Source organism: Colobus angolensis, unplaced genomic scaffold (genome assembly GCF_000951035.1).
Source record: "Colobus angolensis palliatus isolate OR3802 unplaced genomic scaffold, Cang.pa_1.0 Scaffold93, whole genome shotgun sequence".
NCBI classification, from domain to species: domain Eukaryota; kingdom Metazoa; phylum Chordata; class Mammalia; order Primates; family Cercopithecidae; genus Colobus; species Colobus angolensis.
This window is the reverse complement of record NW_012123265.1, coordinates 2,595,157-2,614,718: the sequence shown is the minus strand read 5'-3', so window position 1 is coordinate 2,614,718 and position 19,562 is coordinate 2,595,157. Positions and strand designations below refer to the sequence as shown.

The following is a 19,562-nucleotide window of genomic DNA, read 5'->3' as shown; positions in this document are numbered from 1 at the left end:
GCCCCAATCTCCAGGGGAGATCCAGCTCCCCAGAGTCAACCAGAGGCCATTCGGGGGCTGCAGCGCGGCATTGGTGGGGTTTGGGGAATCGGGAAGGAGCTCTCCCTCAGTGACAGGGGTCTACGGTTGGCTCAAGAGCACTGCCATCCACTGAACGGGTGGCACCCCCAGGCCACAACTCCCGTGCTCTCCTGGGTAGGATTCAGAGTCTGGAGCAGTGGGGAAGAAGGGAGGGGACTCCCCACGAGCGAATCGCACTCGCCCAGCCCCAGCATGCCGGCATTCGACGGCAGCCCTGCTGCAGGGAAAAGCTGCAGGGACCTCCGGGCTCGGCTCCCTCCTTTCGCCGCCACCTCCCCGCGACCTCGCAGCCTCAGCGCCCATTGCTTTTTTCGGAGCCCAAAGCCTACTTTCTCTCGGCCTCCCAGTGCAAAGCCCATCTTTAAAAAAAAAAACCTCCTCCAGGCCGCCTTCTAAGGCCTTTCCTAACCACGAGACGCACCTGAGCACCTCCACAGGGCAGCCTGGGTGGCCACCTACTGTACACGGACCCCCTCCCCGCCCCCGGTCGACTGGCCAGGGTCGGGCTTCTGGATGGTCCGTGGCCCCTGTCATTAAGAAAGCAAGCACGACGTCCGTAAAAGCATAAAAAAGTTTATTGGAGCATCACAGCCGGTGGGGCGGGTATTGCTGAGTCGTGGGGGAGGGAGGCCGATCCCGCCGGCCGTAGGGGCCCCTAAAGTGCACTCGGTGCGGCAAGGATGGGGTGTTGCATAGAGAGTCGGGCCGGCCGCTCCAACTCGGCCCTCCGGCCTCTCGGCCCAGCTAAGCCAGACCAGCCTCCCGGCCGCCCGGCGCCCCGGGCTCGCCGCTACTCGGACTCACGAAAACGGCGGGCGCACGCGCCTGCAGCGCCAGCGTGGGCTCTCGGCCCTGGCCCCGTGGGGCGGCCAGAGCGGCGCTGCCCAGGCGCGTCTGCGCCACCGGTATCTCGTCCACGGACTCTGCCGACGCCGAGTGGTAGGCGCCAGCAGGGCCAGCAGCGTGCACAGGGCTGGCGCCCGCGGAATCCGTCGACGAGCTGGAGCGGCGGCCCGGGGCCCTGGGCCCTGCGCAGGGGAAGGGAACATGAGCCCAGTGGCTGCGGCTCACTTGTGACTCTGCCTTCCCCTCCCTCGAGTTCCCAGAGCAGGACCCGGACAGGGAGAGGCTCACCCGACGCCCGATCCGAGGTCTCAGACGTCCGCACTTTATACGCGCGCCTCTTCCTCTTTTTCTGCAGAGACAGGGGGGAGACTGAGGGCCCCACATCGCCAAAAGAAGCAGAGGTGAGCGCCAGGGTAAAGGCTTATTTTTATCCCACTCCACCTGGACCGGAGACCCAGCACAATCCCTCCTACCTGGGGTCGGATCCGGGGAGGCAGGGCGAGAGTGTCTGGGGAAGAGGGTGGTGGAGGTTCCGCTTGGCCACGGGTGGCAAGAAACTGGGAGGGACTGAGGGGGAAGCAGGAGGGTAAGCCTGGGCTCTGTTCCCCAAATCCCTCCCAACTGGAGGTGCTGAGAGAAGCTTCCCTTACTGTTAGCTCAGAGAAGGGCCAGACCCATGCCCCAACCTTAGCCTACCCCCTTCTCCTGCCTCGATGGCCCTGCCATGCTAACTGGAGATGCCCAGGTCACACTCACTTGGCATTCACTGCTGCTGGCCTGGCCTGGCCAGGGGGCTCTGGGCGCACATGGCTGAAGGTCCGCATATAGAACTCCATCTCCTGGGGAAGGTGGGAGTCAACGAGGCTGGGAGGCCAGGTGTGGCTCCCGAGCCTCCTGAGCCCTGATCTCATGCAGTCCTGCCCTCACTGGCCTCTGTGGGACATCTCAGGCCTCATGCCAGGCTCCCAGCCATGCTGGGAAAACCCCTCTGTAGGGTAAGGCTTAAAACACCCATTTCTGGCCCTTGCCTCATCCCCAGATCCTTACCTCATTTATTCAGCCTCTGCCTCCTGCTGGAAGGCTCCCAGCCCCCATGGATCTATAGGCCTAGAGAGGCTCAGCCAGGGAGTAGTGGGAAGCTCAGAGCGGCCCGCACCTGCTCCTGGCGTCCCCAGTGCTCCAGCCTCTGAACCAATTATTTTCCCCTGGCTGAGAAACAGGCCTAAGTGTGCATCCACCAGCTCCCGCAGAGCTGAGTCCTGGGCGCACCCCTCGCCCTCACAAAGGACCAGCCACGATCCTGGCTGAGCCGAGAAGCAGCTGCGTAAATGCACGTGCGGTGGTCTCCCTGCACTACACCGAAAGGGAAGGTAGTAGGTGGTGGAATAAACAGAGCCGCAGCCCCATTGGGCACCAGGCTTACAGGCAAGCCCTGATCTTCATAGCAACCCTGAGGGTGCAGACACGATCCCTGAAAGCAAAGGGGCCTTGAGGCCAGGGGGTTGCAGGAGTGGCCTAGTCCTGCACCCCCGGCCCGCAGGACTCGCCCCAGCTTTGCCGGGGAGGATTCCAGGTGAGGAAACAAAAGCTGGGGGAAAGCAAGCCCAGAAAGGGTGTGGTGCGGGATGGGGGCGGGTCCAGGGCGGGGTCGGAGGGGGGAGGGTTTGCCGGGAGCACCCGGACAGCTGTCGCAGGGTTCAGCAGCCGTTTCCATGGAGACGGAGGCGTCCTGACTAATGCAGAGGACACTGTAACAGCAAGGCCGTCTCTAAAACAAGCCTATGTTTGGGGGCAACGGCTCCAGAGAGGGGCCCCTCCTGCATTCCTGCTGGGGTGGGGGTGGGTGGCTGCCTGCAGGGCCCTGACAGATCTGGGGGAGGAGCCCAGCCAGCGGCCCCGCCCAACCTCTGCCCTGGCTGCTGCTCTGGAGAGGGGTGTGGGAGCGCCAGCCTGGGCTGAGGGGCATGGGGTCAGGGGTTAGAGGCCAGTCACAGGGACTGGGGACCTCAAGATCACTCTCCCCCACACCTCTTCTCTGCCCCAGTGTGGACTCAGTGACCCTCTAGGGCCAGCAGAGGGGCAAAGCCCACTGGGGGGGCCCTGGGCTCCAGACGGGGGAGCAGACGAGGGGGCAGCAGTAGAGGAGGTCTCAGAAGCTGAGGGGCCAGGATGGGACAGGGGCCAGGATGGGACAGGTGCCAGGCCCTAGCCAGCTCCGGAAGTCTGGAAGCGTCCCCAGTGAGTCCCCACTCAGAGCCCTGTCCTCTCTCGCCATGGCTGTCCAGAGGATCCTTCCTCAGAGACCTTCAAAACCCTGTACATTCCTGAATGGTACTGGGCCCTCAGCCTCAGCTCTCTGCTTTGTAAAAAGGGACAAGGACATCACTCCTGTCCCCCGGGTTCGCCTCCCTTGAGTCACTGCAGATGGACAGAACAGAAATTAAATGTCTTTGCTATGGCTACATTTGGTCCCAAAGCCTTGGCAGGGCAGGGCCGAAGAGCCTGCCCTGCCTCAGTGGGTGCTACCTGTGAGGCTTGAGAAAGTCTCTTGCCTAATTATCCGGGCCTCTGTCTCCTCTTGATGTGGGGCTGGAGACAGTACCCTCTCCCCAGCACAGCTGCCACCATCAGAGCCCAGCACCGGGGCAGGTGTACGGTGGTTTAACAGCAGAGTCGCCACCCACAGCCAGCACGCCCCAGGCCCAGGCCTGCCCAGTCCTGGCAGCCTGGCCCACAAGCAGTGTCCAGCCCTGGCGACAAGAACAGGAGAGGCGGGGTCCTAGGCCCTCCCCAACCCACCCACCAGCCTCTGTTTGTGTCCAGTTGCCATGAGGCCTCAGGATCCAGGGCTCAGCCTTCCCCCAGCAAAGCCTGCCTGGGCCCCGCCTTCCTAGTCCCTAGGGGCTCCTCTGAGGACTGGATCACCCCTACCCCAGCTGCTGACCTCAGGAAGCCATGGGGCATGGGAATGGGGATAGGCTGCTCAGCCACTGGCCTGGCCAGGCTGGCCAGAGTGTGGAGACCTTAACTCTTCCCAGACCCAGCTTGTGGTTAACCTTCTAGGCCTCAGTATGCACATCTGCAACAGAGGCTGTTCTAAGCATAAATTAGGGTAATGGGTATAAATGCTCAAGGTCATGGATGGGGAGAAGTGATGGCTCCATCCTGGCCACCCATCACTGACCCCGTCGCTGGTCCATCCCTCTCTCTCTCCTGCTGCAGCCCCAACCTGCTTACTTCCAGGCTCCCACATCCCATGCCGTCCGCGCATGCTTGGCGCCTGGGCAGGCGTGTACATGGGGTCCGGGAAACACAGGGCTCCCTCTGGCTGTGCCCACGCTTGGGCGAGCAGGCACACGCTCAACACAAGCCTGGTCCCTGCTGCCCCCAGCACCCCCGCCCCCAGCAGCTGTTCCAGGCTTGCTTCCCTTGCCCTGTCTCCTCACTGGCTGCTTGGTGCACAGCCCAACACCCCCCACACCCAGGCCCCCTCCCACCCCTCATCCTCTATACCTGAATGGGCCGCATCTTGGGAGGACATGACTCGAGCTCCCTGTGAACCCCCTTGGCCTCCTGTGGTGGGCGGTGCTGCACAATGTACTCATAGGTGGTGAGCTTGTGCCACACTGGTGGGGGGAAGAGAGGGCTCAGTGTGGTGGAAAGGGGACCCTGGAGCTCAGAACAGGAGGGAGAACAACCAACCCCAGGCTGAAACCAGTGTCCCCAAATACACGAAGCCATCGGGTGAGACCTGGCCACCATAGCGAGCCCATACTGGGCAGGGGCATGGTTTCAGGGTCCACCGTCCAACTGGGCACTTTCCTGCAATCTGAGGACCCCTGCGCTCTGGAAGGCAGGTGCGGGAGGCACTTACTGAGATAAATGTGGAAGCAGAGCAGGTGCCCCAAGAGGGCTGTGGACAGCAGGCCCAGAAGGATGAGCAGGGCAGCCAGGGCCAGAATGGCAGGGGCCTGGGTCTCCACGGGGGCAGCGGGCAGGAACACGAACCACACATCCGTGTGATTCTTCAGCACTGCAAGGCACAGACAGCATGTGCTCAGCTGGGGACGTGACAGGTGACCAGGGTTGGGGGTGAGAATAGGCCCGGAGCCTAAACTGACCTTCAAAGTGTCGGTTGGTGCGCAGCCGCATGGGGTTGACAAAGAACTCCACAAAGACATATGTGGCCACCAGCACCAGGAGCAGGACACCCAGTAAAGCGGATGCAACACTATGTAGAAAGAGCCTGGGCCCAGCCATGGGTAGCTGTCAGCTCCCAGGAGCTCCAGCACCTCGGAGGGCTCATAGGAGTTGGGGCTGTAGGGTCATTGCTACGGGCTCAGAGGGCTGAGGGTGACCCCACAGCCCCAACTCCTCAGAAGCCAAAGACATACAGCAAAACTGAAGATGGGTGGCCACCCCATCAGGCAGCCCACCTTTCTCTGGGCCAGCTTGGTGGAAGATTCCAGGCCCACACTTGGCCATCTCAGCCGGCACCCAGGAGCATCTCTCTCTGGGCAGCACCCCCGCATAAAATGGGCACAGGTCCTCTAAGTATCCCCATCCCTGCCAGCCTGTCATGCGGGCTGCAAGGTCTGTGGCTCCCACCCTCAGACAGTGCATCCCCAGGCCCCCGTGCGGCCAGGCTGTCCTCACCGGTAGTTCCGCTCGCCCACACAGTTGTTGAGCCACTTGCAGTGATGGTCGAAACCGCACACGCACTTGTTGCAGGCACTGCAGTGCTTGGAGCGAGCGCTCCTGCAGGGAGAGGGGGCACAGCGCGGTCGGCCGGCTTATTCCCTGCTTTGTGGCCCGGCCGGTCGGGGCGGTTGAGTGGGGTCCGTGGAAGGACGAAGCGCCAGGCCTGAGACAGCCCGGAGCGAGGCGACGAGGAGCGCGCGCGCCCTCTGCAGGCGCTGCGGGATGGGGCCCCTGGAGGAGGCAGCGCTCCCAAGAGCTGGGGGACCCCAGGAGCCGCAGGAGGGGTAAGGAGGTGCACCCCTCCTGCTCCGGGACTGTGCGCCTAGCTGATGCGCCATGAAACGGAAAATGGGCGTCCTTTCCAGGCAAAGAACCATGAGAGAAGGCAGAAGATGCAGGTGTGGGCCCAGGGAGCTGCAGACAGCAAAGTGTGGGGCCCAGGGCCTGCACTGCCCTTCCGGACACCTCCGGCAGTGGGTCCGTTTCCTTGCCATTCTATGGGAATGGTACTGGCATTTTTCCAGAAACTTCAGTCTGTGTGGACTAAGAGAAAAGAGGCAAAAGAAGTGCAGGCCGCCATCTGCGTGAGCATGCTCACCACAGGGGCTCAGGGTAGTCTCCCAGCCCAGGGAGGCATGGGGGAAGGCCCAAAGGCACAAACCCTCCCCCAGAACAGGGCAGAGCCCTGCAGTGGGCAGCAGCTGCTGGAGCAGCCGCTTGGAAAGTGTGCTGGCGGGTGCCCAGTGAATGGCAGGAAGTCCTTGGCGCCTTAAGGCTAGGGGCTTGCTCAGTCTGCAGACAGACCCCTTCAACAGGCTTCCTGCGGGGTCTGGCCTTGGGCCATGTCCCCATCCCTGATCCCCTACCAGAGACCTGGAGACTGCGGGGCTCCAGAAGGGTGGAAAGGGGCCCCTAGACAGGCAGCTGGGACCAGCCAAGGGGGTAGGGGTGCAGCATGTACTGACTCCTCCATGTTAGCAGAGGGACCTTAGCAAGCCACCTGGCCCCCCTGGGCCTCAGACTCCTCCTGGGTAGGCCAGGGCACCAGTATCTGCTTGGGGGGCCTGGCCGCCCAGGTGTAAATCTGGCTCCGCTATCAGTGGCTATGTCTGGCCTATCAGCCTTTCTAAGTGCTGGGCTCTTCCTCCTCCATGAAGTGCGAAAACCATGCAGGGTGGCTGCAGGAAGAGCTCAGCACACAGTCTCAGGCATCAATGCCCCTGCCCACCCCTAAATGGGAATACTGGCGAGAGATGTGGGGCTATCACTGGCAGAGCTGCTCATTAGAAATGTTTGGGCAGGGCCAAATGTTTCCTCCTGTAACTGCTGGAATACTACTCCTCATCTTCTGTTTCCAATCACCTTCTCTTCACCTTCTCAGGAACCCAATTCTCTGTCACACCATCAAGGTTCTTGACTGCATAAAACATGAGGGTTCTGAGGCATCAGGGATGGCTGTGAAGCCCTAGCACTCCCTCTCCACCGTGCACCCCACAGCACACTCGGCAGCCACACGCACCCACACACTCACACATCCACGTCGCACAAGTTGCAGTGCAGGTCTTCAATGACATGTGCGTGCTGGCTTCGGTTGAAGATGGGCAGGGGCCCTGCATAGCTCTTATCCCGCACGTTGGCATCTGCTGGATCGATGGAGACGGCGGTCAGGTGCACCACAAGGTGGCCGGCAAAGATGGCGCCCATGCACTGGCCCAGCAGGTTAAAGACTCACTCCGCACTCTGCCAGCTGGGAGTCCTACCCCACTCCTTGCAGCCAAAGAACTCCCCACTGCCATGCCAGCCTGCTTTGTGCAGATTCTCTGCCTGTGCCACCTCCTACCTCCAGTCCCCCAGAGCCTCCTCATCAGACCTCTCCAGGTGACCCCTATGCCCCAAACGGAAAGGGGGAGGGGCCATCTACAAAAGGAGTCCACAGCCAGCCAGCAGTGCCTGCTGTCGCCACCTAGGTGCCCAATCGCAAGGTCCTGGCCTCACTGCTCCAGGCCTGGTGCAGGCCCTAGCTGGTCTGACCTCAGGCTGGTTTCTGGTTTCAGATTCCAAATGATGATGTGAGACTGAAAGAGATCAACTCCACCTAAGGCCCAAGAACCTGAAGTTTAAAGCTTGCTTATCTTGCTCTCATAGGAAGTCACCTCCAAGAGGGATGCAGCCATCCCCCTTTTCCGTAGCTGGGCCAGACAGAGAACCCCTTGCAGACAGGGGCTCGGACACTTGCTACCTCCCCTACCAAGAATCTAGGCACTTGGAGTCCTGGGCTGAGTGTCTGGGATGGCCTGCTATGTTCAGGGCCTGGCCAGGGGCAGCATGGCTACTCTCTGAAGCTGAAACACAGCTCTTCCAGGACCTACCTGCTCAATGACTGGGCCAAATGCAGGAGACAAGTTTGCTGACAATTTGCTACAAAATCTGATGTGTAAAAATTCACCCGTAGATTCCACCCAGACAGCCATCCACTCTCCCTCCCTTGATCCCACCTGCTTCAGCCCAAAATTGCACTCGTCCTCTTGCTAGCCAGGCAGACATCATCCCTCCATCATTCATGCTCTACCCATCATCCATCTGCCATCCTTCATTCATCAGCTGTCCAATCTCTTTTCCTCCCTTCCTTCTCCTCCCAGCAGCCAAATTTCTCTAGATATCCGCATAAACCAGGCTCCGCCCTAGTGTGCCACAGCACAGCTAAGAGAGATAATCTCGTGGCCATCACTGCCCCTTCTATCCCTATGGCCAAGTCTTCATCTCTTGCCTGTGCCATTCCATAGCTTCCCAACTCTGCCCCTCCTGTCTGAGTTCCCTTGAGTCTATGCTTCACACGGTCGCAGAGTAAGTTTTTAAAAGCTCAGACCCAAAGCCCTCTCTGCTTGCTTGCACTCCTACAGTGGGTCTCAACAGCTCTCTGGCTGAAATTCACTCCTCTGCTCGGTGCCAAGGTCCCTTTCCCTCTGGCTCCTCCCAAACCTCTCTGCTATCACCAGCTACTGTGCTGACCATGCCATCCACTCTTCAGACACTGAATGAGGGCAAACACTTACTCCCTGCCTGCCCCAACTCTTCTCCTGCCTCACTCCTGGGGTCATTCATTCAGCTGTCTACTAAAGTCTTTTGTTGTGACAGGCACTGAGGGATATGGCAGGGGCAAGAGTCCCCAGCACTGAAGAGACTGCAGTCTGATGGAAAACATGGATTTTTTTTTTTTTTTTGACGGAGTCTTGCTCTGTTGCCCAGGCTGAAGTGCAATGGCGTGATCTTGGCTCACTGCAACCTCTGTCTCCCAGGTTCAAGTGATTCTCCTGCCTCAGCCTCCTGAGTAGCTGGGACTACAGACACCTGCCACCACGCCTGGCTAATTTTTGTATTTTTAGTAGAGTCAAGGTTTCACCATGTTGGCCAAGGCTGGTCTCGAACTCCTGACCTCAGGTGATCTACCCGCCTTGGCTTCCCAAAGTGCAGGGATTACAGGCCACCACTCCCACCCAAAAACATGGATATCAATCAAATAATGGGTTAATTACAATGAAGAAAGTTCATGGATATGCCAGTTTGTAACCAAGTGACCTCATCTAGTCTGAAGGGGTCCAGAAGGCTTACCTGAGGAAGTATTGTCTCAGCTGAGACTTAGAGAAGAATGGATTCCAGGGACCTGGCAGGTAAAGAGAAAAGGGGGCCTGGCTAGGGACTGTGGCTGTGGGGAACATGTGGAGTGCCAACCAGCAGTTTGGCTGAAGTGTGCCTCCAGCTCACGGCTGTCTTGCACGAACGCAAGAATGAGGGTCTGTGTGGCCAATTTCTGGCTTCTCAAAAGGAACCAGAAGTCTGGGTTTTTATGAGATCTCTCAATGTTTAAATGTTAAGGAAATAAATAATTTTAAAAACATGCCTATAGAAGGAACATTAAGACCTGTGCATTTTCTTTGTTAACTATCCTTCAATTCAAAAAAACAAATCTGGCCGGGCGCGGTGGCTCAAGCCTGTAATCCCAGCACTTTGGGAGGCCGAGACGGGCGGATCACGAGGTCAGGAGATCAAGACCACCCTGGCTAACACGGTGAAACCCCGTCTCTACTAAAAAATACGAAAAAAACTAGCCGGGCGAGGTGGCGGGCGCCTGTAGTCCCAGCTACTCCGGAGGCTGAGGCAGGAGAATGGCGTAAACCCGGGAGGCGGAGCTTGCAGTGAGCTGAGATCCGGCCACTGCACTCCAGCCTGGGTGACAGAGCCAGATTCCGTCTCAAAAAAAAAAAAAAACAAAAAACAAATCTGCAGGCTGAACTCACCCATGGGCTTCTAGTTCTCGACCTCTAATTTAGCTAGGTGTTGGGAGCAGGGAGAGAGGCAAGGGCATTCCAGGCAGAGACCAGTGCTGTGGAAACAGAAGAGGACAGGGAAAATCACATCAGAGGAAATGGGGGAGAGAGGCAGAGTCCAGAATGCGGAGCCTTGATGCCATACTGAGCCTCATTTCTTTTCTTTTTTTTTTTTGAGACAGGGTCTCTCTCTGTTGCCCAGGCTGGAGTGCAATGGCACTATCTCGGCTCACTGTAGCCTTCACCCCCCGGGTTCAAGTGATTCTCCAGCCTCAGCCTCCCAAGTAGCTGGGATTACAGACGAGACGTGTGCCACCACACCTGGCTAATTTTTGTATTTTTAGTAGAGATGGAGTTTTGCATGTTGGCCAGGCTGGTCTGGAACTCCTGACCTCAGGTGATCCATCCGCCTCCGCCTTCCAAAATGCTGGGATTACAGGTGTGAACCATCGCACCGGGCCTTGGGCCTCACTGCTTAAGGCAGGAAGAAACCATTAGAAAGCCTGGAGCTGGGGCGCAACATTATCAGATTTGGTTTTTGGAAAGGGCAGGAATGCAGATGGGTTGGCCGAGGTGAGAGCATGTGTGGGGAACCCGTTTAGAAACTCAGCGGTCATCCAGGGAAGAGAGGCAGCTGGCAGTGGCAGAAACCGGGAACCAATTCAATGTCTATGTAGGAGGCAAAATCAACAGGGCTGGATGACTGACTGGATTTAAGTGAGGAAGGAAGGGGGAGGAGCCAAGAACATGTGGGGAGAGCTGGGGTGGGGGAGGAGGGGAGCCACAGGCCCCGAGTGTACCTGTGGACACACGGTGATGCTGGTGTAGGTGGCCTCCGCCTGCCCTCACAATCTGCTGAACTCACCATGGGGCGTGATCACCATCTCCAGTGCACCAGCCTTCCCTTCAGCCAGAGGCCCAGCACCCTAGGGCTCAGCTTGCATCCCTAAGGCCCAGGCCAGTTCCAGGCCCAAGGTGGGTACCTGGTACCCACTATGATCCTACCTCACTCCTCAGGGGACCTGAGAGAGCCTGCAGAAAGGAGAAGGCTCTGATGGAAGGAAGGAGAGCATACAGGCTGGTCAGGCGCAAACCAGGTAGCTCTGTGAGCTTCTGCATCGCCCAGAGCAGACAAACCTTGAATGTGGAGACAGAGCCCTCAAACCGTCCCTCTCATGACAGTCAGGGTTCCTGAGCAGCCCATCTGGCCTCACTGGGTGCCTGCTATGTGATCTCAGGAAATCACGGAACCTCTGTGCCCAGCTTCTTCACTAGGAAATGGGGAGAATACCTCCTTACAGGATTACTGTGAGGATCAAATGAGATCATTCATGTAAAGTGGCTGACGCAGGGCCTGGCACATGTAAGGGTTCAATAAATGCTACTGCCTTCTGTTTATCATGATTTGCTTTGCTTCTACTTGTCCAAGCCATGGGGTTGTTTATCTGGTTGATCTGGTTTCCCAGGTATCCTGATGGCAGAAACTCAGGTGATCCCTAGTGAGGGGCGTGTCCATTCCAGATCACAGGAGGAATGTCCCATGATGCATTCCCATGTCCCATGACTTAACAGCACTAAGGCCTGTTGGTCACCTCAGGGAAAGTCCAGTTTTCCATTCACAGAACTGATGACCAGCTCCTGGGCTCTAGTGAACAGGAAGCCCCCAGATGGCACTGCTGTGTCTAAGGAAGACAACCTCCTCTAGGGTCCCCCTCCACACACCTACCCTGTCACTCACCAGCCCAGGACTTTGTGGTTTCCTAAAAGAGCATGTTCACGTTTGTGGCTTAATGAATTCTAGTGCTCACATATATCTTAAAGTGCTCCTGGTAGGAGCCTTCCCATCAGACAGAGGATGAGGCTAAGACCCACAGAGCTGGCAGGAGTTGCTCGGTCCTGTGCAGCTCTGAAGGTGCTGAGCAGGGACAGAGCTCACCACAGGCTTGATGTCCCAGGCTTTCAGGCTTATCCCTGCCAACCACCCTTAGGCCACCCTCACCTTCCCCACAGGAGTCATCTTCGTGAAGGCCACTCAAATCGGAACTCTCCAGAAAGGAGCACAGAGATGCCTGCTTCACTGCAACCCCCTGGCTTTGCAGCCACATCCTCTGCTCCTGGGGGCTGTGGCCAGGGACGGGGCAATCACACCACTGGGCAGAGGCAAGTCTGGGTTTGTCACTATTCCCAGGAGCCTCTGGGGTATCTCCATCCTGTCTCTTGTCACATTCAACCTCACTCTAAAAGGGTATGATTTACAGAATCAATGTGCCCATAAACAGTCCTGGGCACAGTCTGTCCATAAATAAAACCATATTTTAAAGGCACCAGGACACTTACCATGTAAAAGAATTCTATGGTGACTCTTTGAAAAGTGAAAGAGTCTTTGATAAATGGACTAATTACTCCCTACTTCACGCTTTGTTCAGCTTTGAACACAATTAGTGTCAGGATGGTTTGAGGCTCCTCCTTCTACGACTGCTCCTGTGGTGCCTCCGCGGACAGGATTCACATCCTTGCAGGGCTTGACATGCTCCTAGGTATTTTAGGCATGCCCACTCACCCTATCAGGGGGAGAGGTCAGGTGGAGGCTGGAGGCCAGGCTGGGAAGCAGCAGGTCCCCAGGACTGGGCCCACCCTGCTCTGCTCCCCTGACTGTGCTCCCTGAGGCTCCGAACCTGGCTTTGGGCCTCCGCTGTGCCGGCCATCCTTTGCCTCCCCACTTCCACACACCAGTCCCATGCTTTCCCAAGGATACAGCGTAGCCAGCAGGCACCCAGTGGTGAGGCAGGAGGGGAACAAGGACCCCAAAGCCGATCACAGCAAAGAAGAGGTACAGCAGCCAGGCCACAATCTGGAGCGGGTGAGGGGGCCAGCTCCACCCATTCCGGCGGGATCGCTGGCCCTGCAGCTCAGGGGAGGGTCCGCTGGGCTGTGCCGGCGGCGCTGTCCACACACTCTTCTCAGGGGCAGTCTTGTTGGAGGGCTTGTTGCAGATGTTCATCTCCAGAGGGAGAAACAGTAGAGAGAGCATTAGCCCAAGAGGCTGGGCTGGAGCCCAGGACCCGTGTCTGCAGCCAGGTTTCAGCAGGGGGGAGAAGGCTGCGACATAAAACCATCGCCCAGCTACTCTGCTGGGGATACTGGCATCCTAGCACGATAGAGACAGGCAGTGGGGAAAGGGTGGGAGTGGGCTGCTGTCTCAAAGCCCAAAGTAAACCCTGGCCCCGGCCTGGCCAGGACAAGGTAGGAGGACCCAGGGTTTATTCAGGACACAGTGCTGCTGCCTGTTACTCAAAGTGCTGTCTCCACAGCCATCGCAGTTAAACCCAATAAGACATGTTCTCATCTGGTAACAATATCAGGCTGGGGCCAGAGTGATGAGAACACATGCTGATTCTGTTAGGATTAGTCACCTCCTTCCTGAGGTCCAAATCCAAGTGTCAGACACCCCCGCTATCCTTTGCTCAGGGAAACAGGGAATGGGGCGCCCAGAAGGAGGATCTGCCCTCTGCCCCACAGTGGACACAAAATCCCTTTAGGACTGGGGGAGCCTGAAGCTCTGCCCCATGCTGCCTGAGGGTTCTTGGCTGGGGAGGGGCCAGCTCACGAGAGGGAGGGAAGGATTCCTCTTTAGTTCCCTTCAGCAGCAGAAATGACCATGTTTCTCTAAGTAAATCTGGGCCTGGTGTACAGTTTTGTACAGAAAGCTGGGCTAATGCTCTTGGACTCAGAGGCAGACCACCAGATGGCATCAACCACCCCCTCCACCCGCCACCCTCTAGCCAGACAGCTGGCCCAGTGGCCAGAGATGAATGCCGGGCAGGAAGGGGTGGGCTACAGAAGGAAGACTCCCATCCCCAGGATCTGGGCCCAAGATGGGACGGCAGCCCAGGCAGGCAGCGCCATACCTGGGAGACAGGCCAGCTCTGCGCTCGTGGTGGGAAAGCCAGGAGCTGGGGCTAAAACCCTGGTAGCTAAACTCTCCTTTCAGGAGCCTCTGCCCATGAGATAGGGAACCTAAGCAGAAAGGGTGCCGCAGACCCCGACTCAGCGCATCTGCCTGGATCACCTTTCTCACTTCTCAGTCCACAGAATGAGGCTTGATCTTCAGAGCCAACTGCAAGCACTGCCTCATCCAGGAAGCTTTCCCTGACACCCTGAGTCAGGGGGCCCTTATGCTAAGTCATTGTTGGGCAAATTACTTTGCCATTTGGGATGCTTTGCAATCCCCATGTCTGCCCCCGTTAGGACAGCTTTCCCCAAAGGCAGCAAATGCGCTGGGTGGGGTTTATTCATCTCTGTCCCCTACGTCCCTTCCCCCAGGCACCCAGAATTGTACCTTGTACACAGTAGATCCTCAGTAAATGTTTGCTGACTTGAAAACATCTGAAATAAAAGGAAACATGGGCACAGTAAATGGTGTGGAATCCTGATCCACCCTAAGCCATCTGGCCCGCTTTCCCCTGCCTTCCATCCATCCAGCCCTGCCCCCTTTCTGCAGGGTCGTGAACCCATGCCTCTCGCAGCCCATCTCCCTCTGCTGGCTGGCTACCACCCTGACTGCCAGACACTCACTCCTAGCCACCCTGCCCTTCAGCCAACCTGAGGCTCAGAGCTTCCTGCAGGCCAAGCCTAGCATTATTTGAAGTGACCTCTGAGTAGTCCCCCAGAGGTCTCAAAACTAAATGGAGGACTTAAGTTTTTCCCCAGGGATTCAGCTGGTGGTTTTTTGGTTTTGGGTTTAGGGTTTTTTTTCTTCTGAGACAGGATCTTGCTCTGTTGCCCAGGCTGGAGTGCAGTGGCACCATCACAGCTCACTGTAACCTTGACCTCCTGGGCTCAAGTGATCCTCCCACCTCAGCCTCCAGAGTAGCTGGAACTACAGGCACGTACCTGGCTAATTTTTTTATTTTATTTTATTTTAATTGTAAAGACCGGGTCCCACTATGTTGCCCAGGGTGGTCTCCAACTCCTGGACTCTGGACTCAAGAGATCTGTCAGCCTCGGCCTCCCAAAGTGCTGGGATTATAGGCGTGGGCCACCATGCCTGGCCTTGCTTTGTTTTGTTTCGTTTTGTTTTTTGTTTTTGAAACAGGGTCTTGTGCTGTCACCCAGGCTGGAGTGTCATGGCACAATGATAGCTCACTGAAGCTTCAATTTCCTGGACTCAAGTGATCCTCCTGCCTCAGCCTCCTGAGTAGCTAGAACTACAGCAGCGTGTTGCTATGCCTAGCTATTTATTTTTTATTTTTGCAGAGACAGTCTCACTATGTTGCCCAGGCTGGTCTCCAACTCCTGGGCTCAAGCGATCTTCCCACCTTATCCTCCCAAAGCACTGAGATTACATGCATGACCCAGTATCCCAGCCTTCACTTTCTTTTGCAAGTCCCCCAAAGATAGCAAATCTTTGTCCTTGTATTGTGGAAATGTCAAAGGTCATCAGGTCAAGCCCTGTGAATACGGTTGGGCTGGATGGTTCTGCTCTGGGGCCAATCCCTGTGGCTTGCACATCAGCTCTCCAGGGACACCATCACCAGGGCAACTACTTTGAAAGGAATCCATGAATTTGGAATTCCTAGTCTGGCTCTCCTTTTGCCATCCCCAAACCTAAACAACCCTACACCTTGCAGGAGTTTCCAAAGAGCAAAACAGAGGCATGCGGCTGATAGGGCCCCACTGCCTGGCAGTGGCCACAGGTACCCCCAGCGCTGCTGTATCCCGGACTCCTGAGGCAGGAGAAGTCACCATCTGCAGCCAGGCACTCGCCACATACAGCCTTGGGGATGCCTCTGACTCCAAATCAGGATACTCCCTTGGTCCAGGAAGCCAGCACTTGTTTGAGGCTGTGGAAATGGGGATGGTGCTGCCGGGCAGACCTCCCTCGGCAGAGGCAGCATTCTGGAATAGATGCCCAGGCCAGCCTACTCTTCACTGACAAAATTTTTTTTTTTTTTTTCTTTTTGAGACGGAGTCTCGCTCTGTTGCCAAGGCTGGAGTGCAGTGGTGCGATCTCGGCTCACTGCAAGCTCCGCCTCCCAGGTTCACACCATTCTCCTACCTCAGCCTCCCAAGTAGCTGGGACTACAGGTGCCTGCCACCATGCCCGGCTAATTTTTGTATTTTTAGTAGAGACGGGGTTTCATCGTGTTAGCCAGGATGGTCTCGATCTCCTGACCTTGTGATCCACCCGCCTCGGCCTCCCAAAGTGCTGGGATTACAGGCGTGAGCCATCGCGCCCAGCCCACTGACATTTTCTCCTGCAGAGCTGGTGGCCACAAATTCCTTCGGCCCAAAAGATTTTGATTAAAAGGGCTGGGAGGTCGGAGAGAATCCAATATGGGGCTCCCAGGCCATGGATGGGACCAAACACTGTCACCATACCCTGGGACTTCTCTGGCTGTTGCTCCCCTCTCAGCACTTCTCTAGAAGACCAGATTGAAAGACATGTGGCTCTGTTCCCCGACACCGTGGCCAGCTGGCACCCTCTGACCTTGGCCAGTCAGCACTTATCGGGGCCCAGCCTGCGTACTTAGGATGTAAACACAGATGAGACCAGGTGCATGCCCTCAGGGGCTTCTTTTCTGGGACCTGTACAGACACAAACAGAAACCAGGGCAGTGGTGAATGGGCATTTTGGCAGCCCATGCAAGGGCCAGCCATCCAATGTGGCAGAACACAGGCTGGACAGGTTGCGGGGGCGGGGGCTAGGGGAAGGAGGGAGGGAAGGGCAGGACCTAGTGAGAGATGGGACTGAAGAAGTTGTGGGGCTCAGATCTCAGGGGGCCTAGAAGGCCAGGTGAGGACACATGGGCACTGCTGGAAGAGCCACAGGGAGGCAAAGCAGGCTTAAGGCATGAGAGTGACCCAATGGCTCAGGGTACTTTGGAAAACTTTCTAGCCAGTGGGGAGAAGGGCATGGGGGAAGCGGTACCACAGCAGCCCAGCAGGGAGCCCAGCAGCTCTGTGCTTTGGGAGAAGCTGGTCAGAAGGTGGTGGTGAAGCCCACAAGCTCCCTGCTGCCCACCTGGCTACCCCCAGATGCATCTTTGCAGGGTTCAGAGGTACACGGCCTTGGGAAAACATTCTTCACGTACCTTCTACTGCCACAGAACAAACCATACAGAGTCAGGCTGGTGGTGATAAAGAGAAGACAGGAAGGAGAGGGTCCTGTAGCCTGGGTAAGCCAAGGACCCACCTGGCTACTGAGGCAGGCAGGAGGGGCTGTGAAGACCCCTCCCTTGTCCCGCGCAAGATGGAAGCCATTGGCAGGATGACAGTAATCTGTTCATGTTAACATTCACTTGCGAAAAGCCTTAGATGGTGTTTTCAGTATAAGGTTAGGCTACCTTAATTTATTATTATATTATTATTATTATTATTATTATTTTAAGACTGAATCTCACTCTGTCGCTCAGGCTGGAGTACAGTGGCTCAATCTCAGCTCACTGCAACCTCCACCTCCCAGGTTCAGGCAATTCTCCTGCCTCAGCCTCCCAAGCAGCTGGGATTACAGGCACGCACCACCACATCCAGATAATTTTTATATTTTTAGTAGAGACAGAGTTTCACCATGTTGGCCAGGCTGATCTCAAGAACTACTGACTTCAGATGACCCACCTGGCTCGGCCTCCCAAAGCGCTGGGATTACAGGCGTGAGCCACCATGCCCTGCCTGGGTACCTTAATTTATACTTCATTTGGGTATCTTAATTTATACAATTCATTTGACTTAATTTAAGTCAAAGGAAGGAAATCTTAACATTTTAAGTTCTCATTATGAACTACATTATAGTTACATGAGTGACCACTTTCCTCCTGCCCACCTCTGCTCCCAACAAAAAAAACATTTAGGAATGTTGTTCTGAAATTCTTGCCTAGCACTCTCAAAGGAACCACACCAAGGTGAAAAGTACCAGCCCTGGAGAGACTGTGGGCATCCCTGGGTTGCTGCAAGCTACCTGAGGGCTTCAGAATCAAGTCAATTACTAAAGAGGGTTTTCCAGGAGAGGACAAGGAACTGGGAGGGCAGGGTGATGGGGTAAGAGGAGAAAGGGACAGGGTTGAAGCAGAAACTTGGAGGTCCCTGCACTACCAATGGGGAGACACAGGTGGGACCAAAGGAAGAGGGCTGAGCCTGGAATAGAGCCCTTTTCTGGTTCCCGAGCTGCCGAGGCAAATTTCACAGATCCACTTCTTTGGATCTCTTCTATACTCATCTTTCAACAAAGTTCAGTGAAGCAACTTGGCAATGTCCAAGTCTGGCGAAACTTTAGAACATAGATGCCCTTTGACCCAGACATTCCATTCCTAGGTATTTATCTTATACATATACTCACAAAGATTTATTGCAGCATTGTTTGAAATAATAAAGGACAAAAGACAATATAAATAAACTATGGCACATCCATACAATAAAATGCTAGGCAGCATCAAAAATAAGGGATAAAAAAAGAAAAAAAATGGATGAAGTAATCTTTGATACACAATTAAGTGAAAAAGCAAGACGAAGAACACTTGTAGATGGAGCTACCAAGTGAATAAAAACAAAGGGGGCCGGGAGCAGTGGCTCATGCCTGTAATCCCAACACTTTGGGAGGTCGAGGAGGGCGGATCACTTGAGGTCAGGAGTTTGTGATCAGCCTGGTCGACCTGGTGAAACCCCATCTCTACTAAAAGTACAAAAATTAGCTGGGCGTGGTGGCACGGGCCTGTAGTCCCAGCTACTCAGGAGGCTGAGGCAGGAGAATCGCTGGAACCTGGGAGGCGGAGGTTGCAGTGAGCTGAGATCGCGCCACTGCACTCCAGCCTGGGCAATAGGCGAGACTCTGTCTCAAAAAAAAAAAAGTGGGCCGGGGGGGGCAGATGCATAAACATCTACATTCCTATATGCATAGATTCTCTCCAGAATGAAATGCAAGAAACCAAACACAGGAGCAGCCTCTAGGAAGGAGATCTAGTGGTCCAAGAGCTCTAAGACAGAAATAGCACTTCCTGGTACTCCTTCGTACGTTCAAATATATATATATATATATACACACACACACACATAATTTTTTTTTATCATGAGCATGTACTGCTTTTGAAAACAAAAAGTATGTCAAATAATAAATGATTGGGGGATGTCACCTCCTGCCTTTCTGGCCCCACTGAGCAGCCTTGTGGACGAAACACACTCGTGTGATCTAGAGCCCTGTTATCATGCCAGACAAAGAATTCCTACCTAATAAGGGTGCTTGGTTTTAGTGAAATGTTTTCTCACTCTTGAAAGCAATTCTAAGACGCTCAGCTACAGAGCTATGAGGAAAAGCCATAGAACCTCCTATGAGCTGTTAGGTTCTTGTCAAAGCTGGAATCACACAACCAGACAGCACAACAGAGCAGCTGCTAGGCAGGACCTGCTTCATCCTTGGCCAGAGCCAACTCAGCTACCAGAGACTCCCAGAACCCAAAGGGAAAGTGCACTCCACAGGAAACTTTTGTTCCCATGCATCTTGTCCTTTTGCTAGAGGATTTGTGGTTTCCATGTGAGAGATTTTCTTTTTTCTTTCTTTTTTTTTTTTTTTTTTTTGAGACGGAGTCTCGCTCTGTTGCCAAGGCTGGAGTGCAGTGG

At 55.7% G+C, this 19,562-nt stretch overlaps 1 protein-coding gene across 2 annotated transcripts in view; it reads right to left on the bottom strand.

Moving 5' to 3' along the window:
• Positions 1 to 634: 634 nt before the first annotated feature.
• Positions 635 to 19,562, bottom strand: part of ZDHHC1 (zinc finger, DHHC-type containing 1) — a 22,181-nt gene continuing 3,253 nt past the window's right edge. Inside the window, exons 2-12 of one of the 2 annotated variants that reach the window (XM_011932057.1) lie at positions 14,293 to 14,339; positions 12,709 to 12,954; positions 7,160 to 7,335; positions 5,584 to 5,685; positions 5,049 to 5,173; positions 4,802 to 4,960; positions 4,441 to 4,553; positions 1,684 to 1,766; positions 1,401 to 1,494; positions 1,216 to 1,276; positions 635 to 1,109 (exon numbers count right to left, since the gene is read on the bottom strand). In XM_011932057.1, coding sequence (XP_011787447.1) covers positions 826 to 1,109; positions 1,216 to 1,276; positions 1,401 to 1,494; positions 1,684 to 1,766; positions 4,441 to 4,553; positions 4,802 to 4,960; positions 5,049 to 5,173; positions 5,584 to 5,685; positions 7,160 to 7,335; positions 12,709 to 12,954 — 1,443 coding nt within the window. In that variant the 5' untranslated portion in view covers positions 14,293 to 14,339 and the 3' untranslated portion in view covers positions 635 to 825. Of the gene's footprint in view, positions 1,110 to 1,215; positions 1,495 to 1,683; positions 1,767 to 4,440; positions 4,554 to 4,801; positions 4,961 to 5,048; positions 5,174 to 5,583; positions 5,686 to 7,159; positions 7,336 to 12,708; positions 12,955 to 14,292; positions 14,340 to 19,562 lie in introns of both variants that reach the window. The other variant, XM_011932056.1, reaches the window with a different exon arrangement.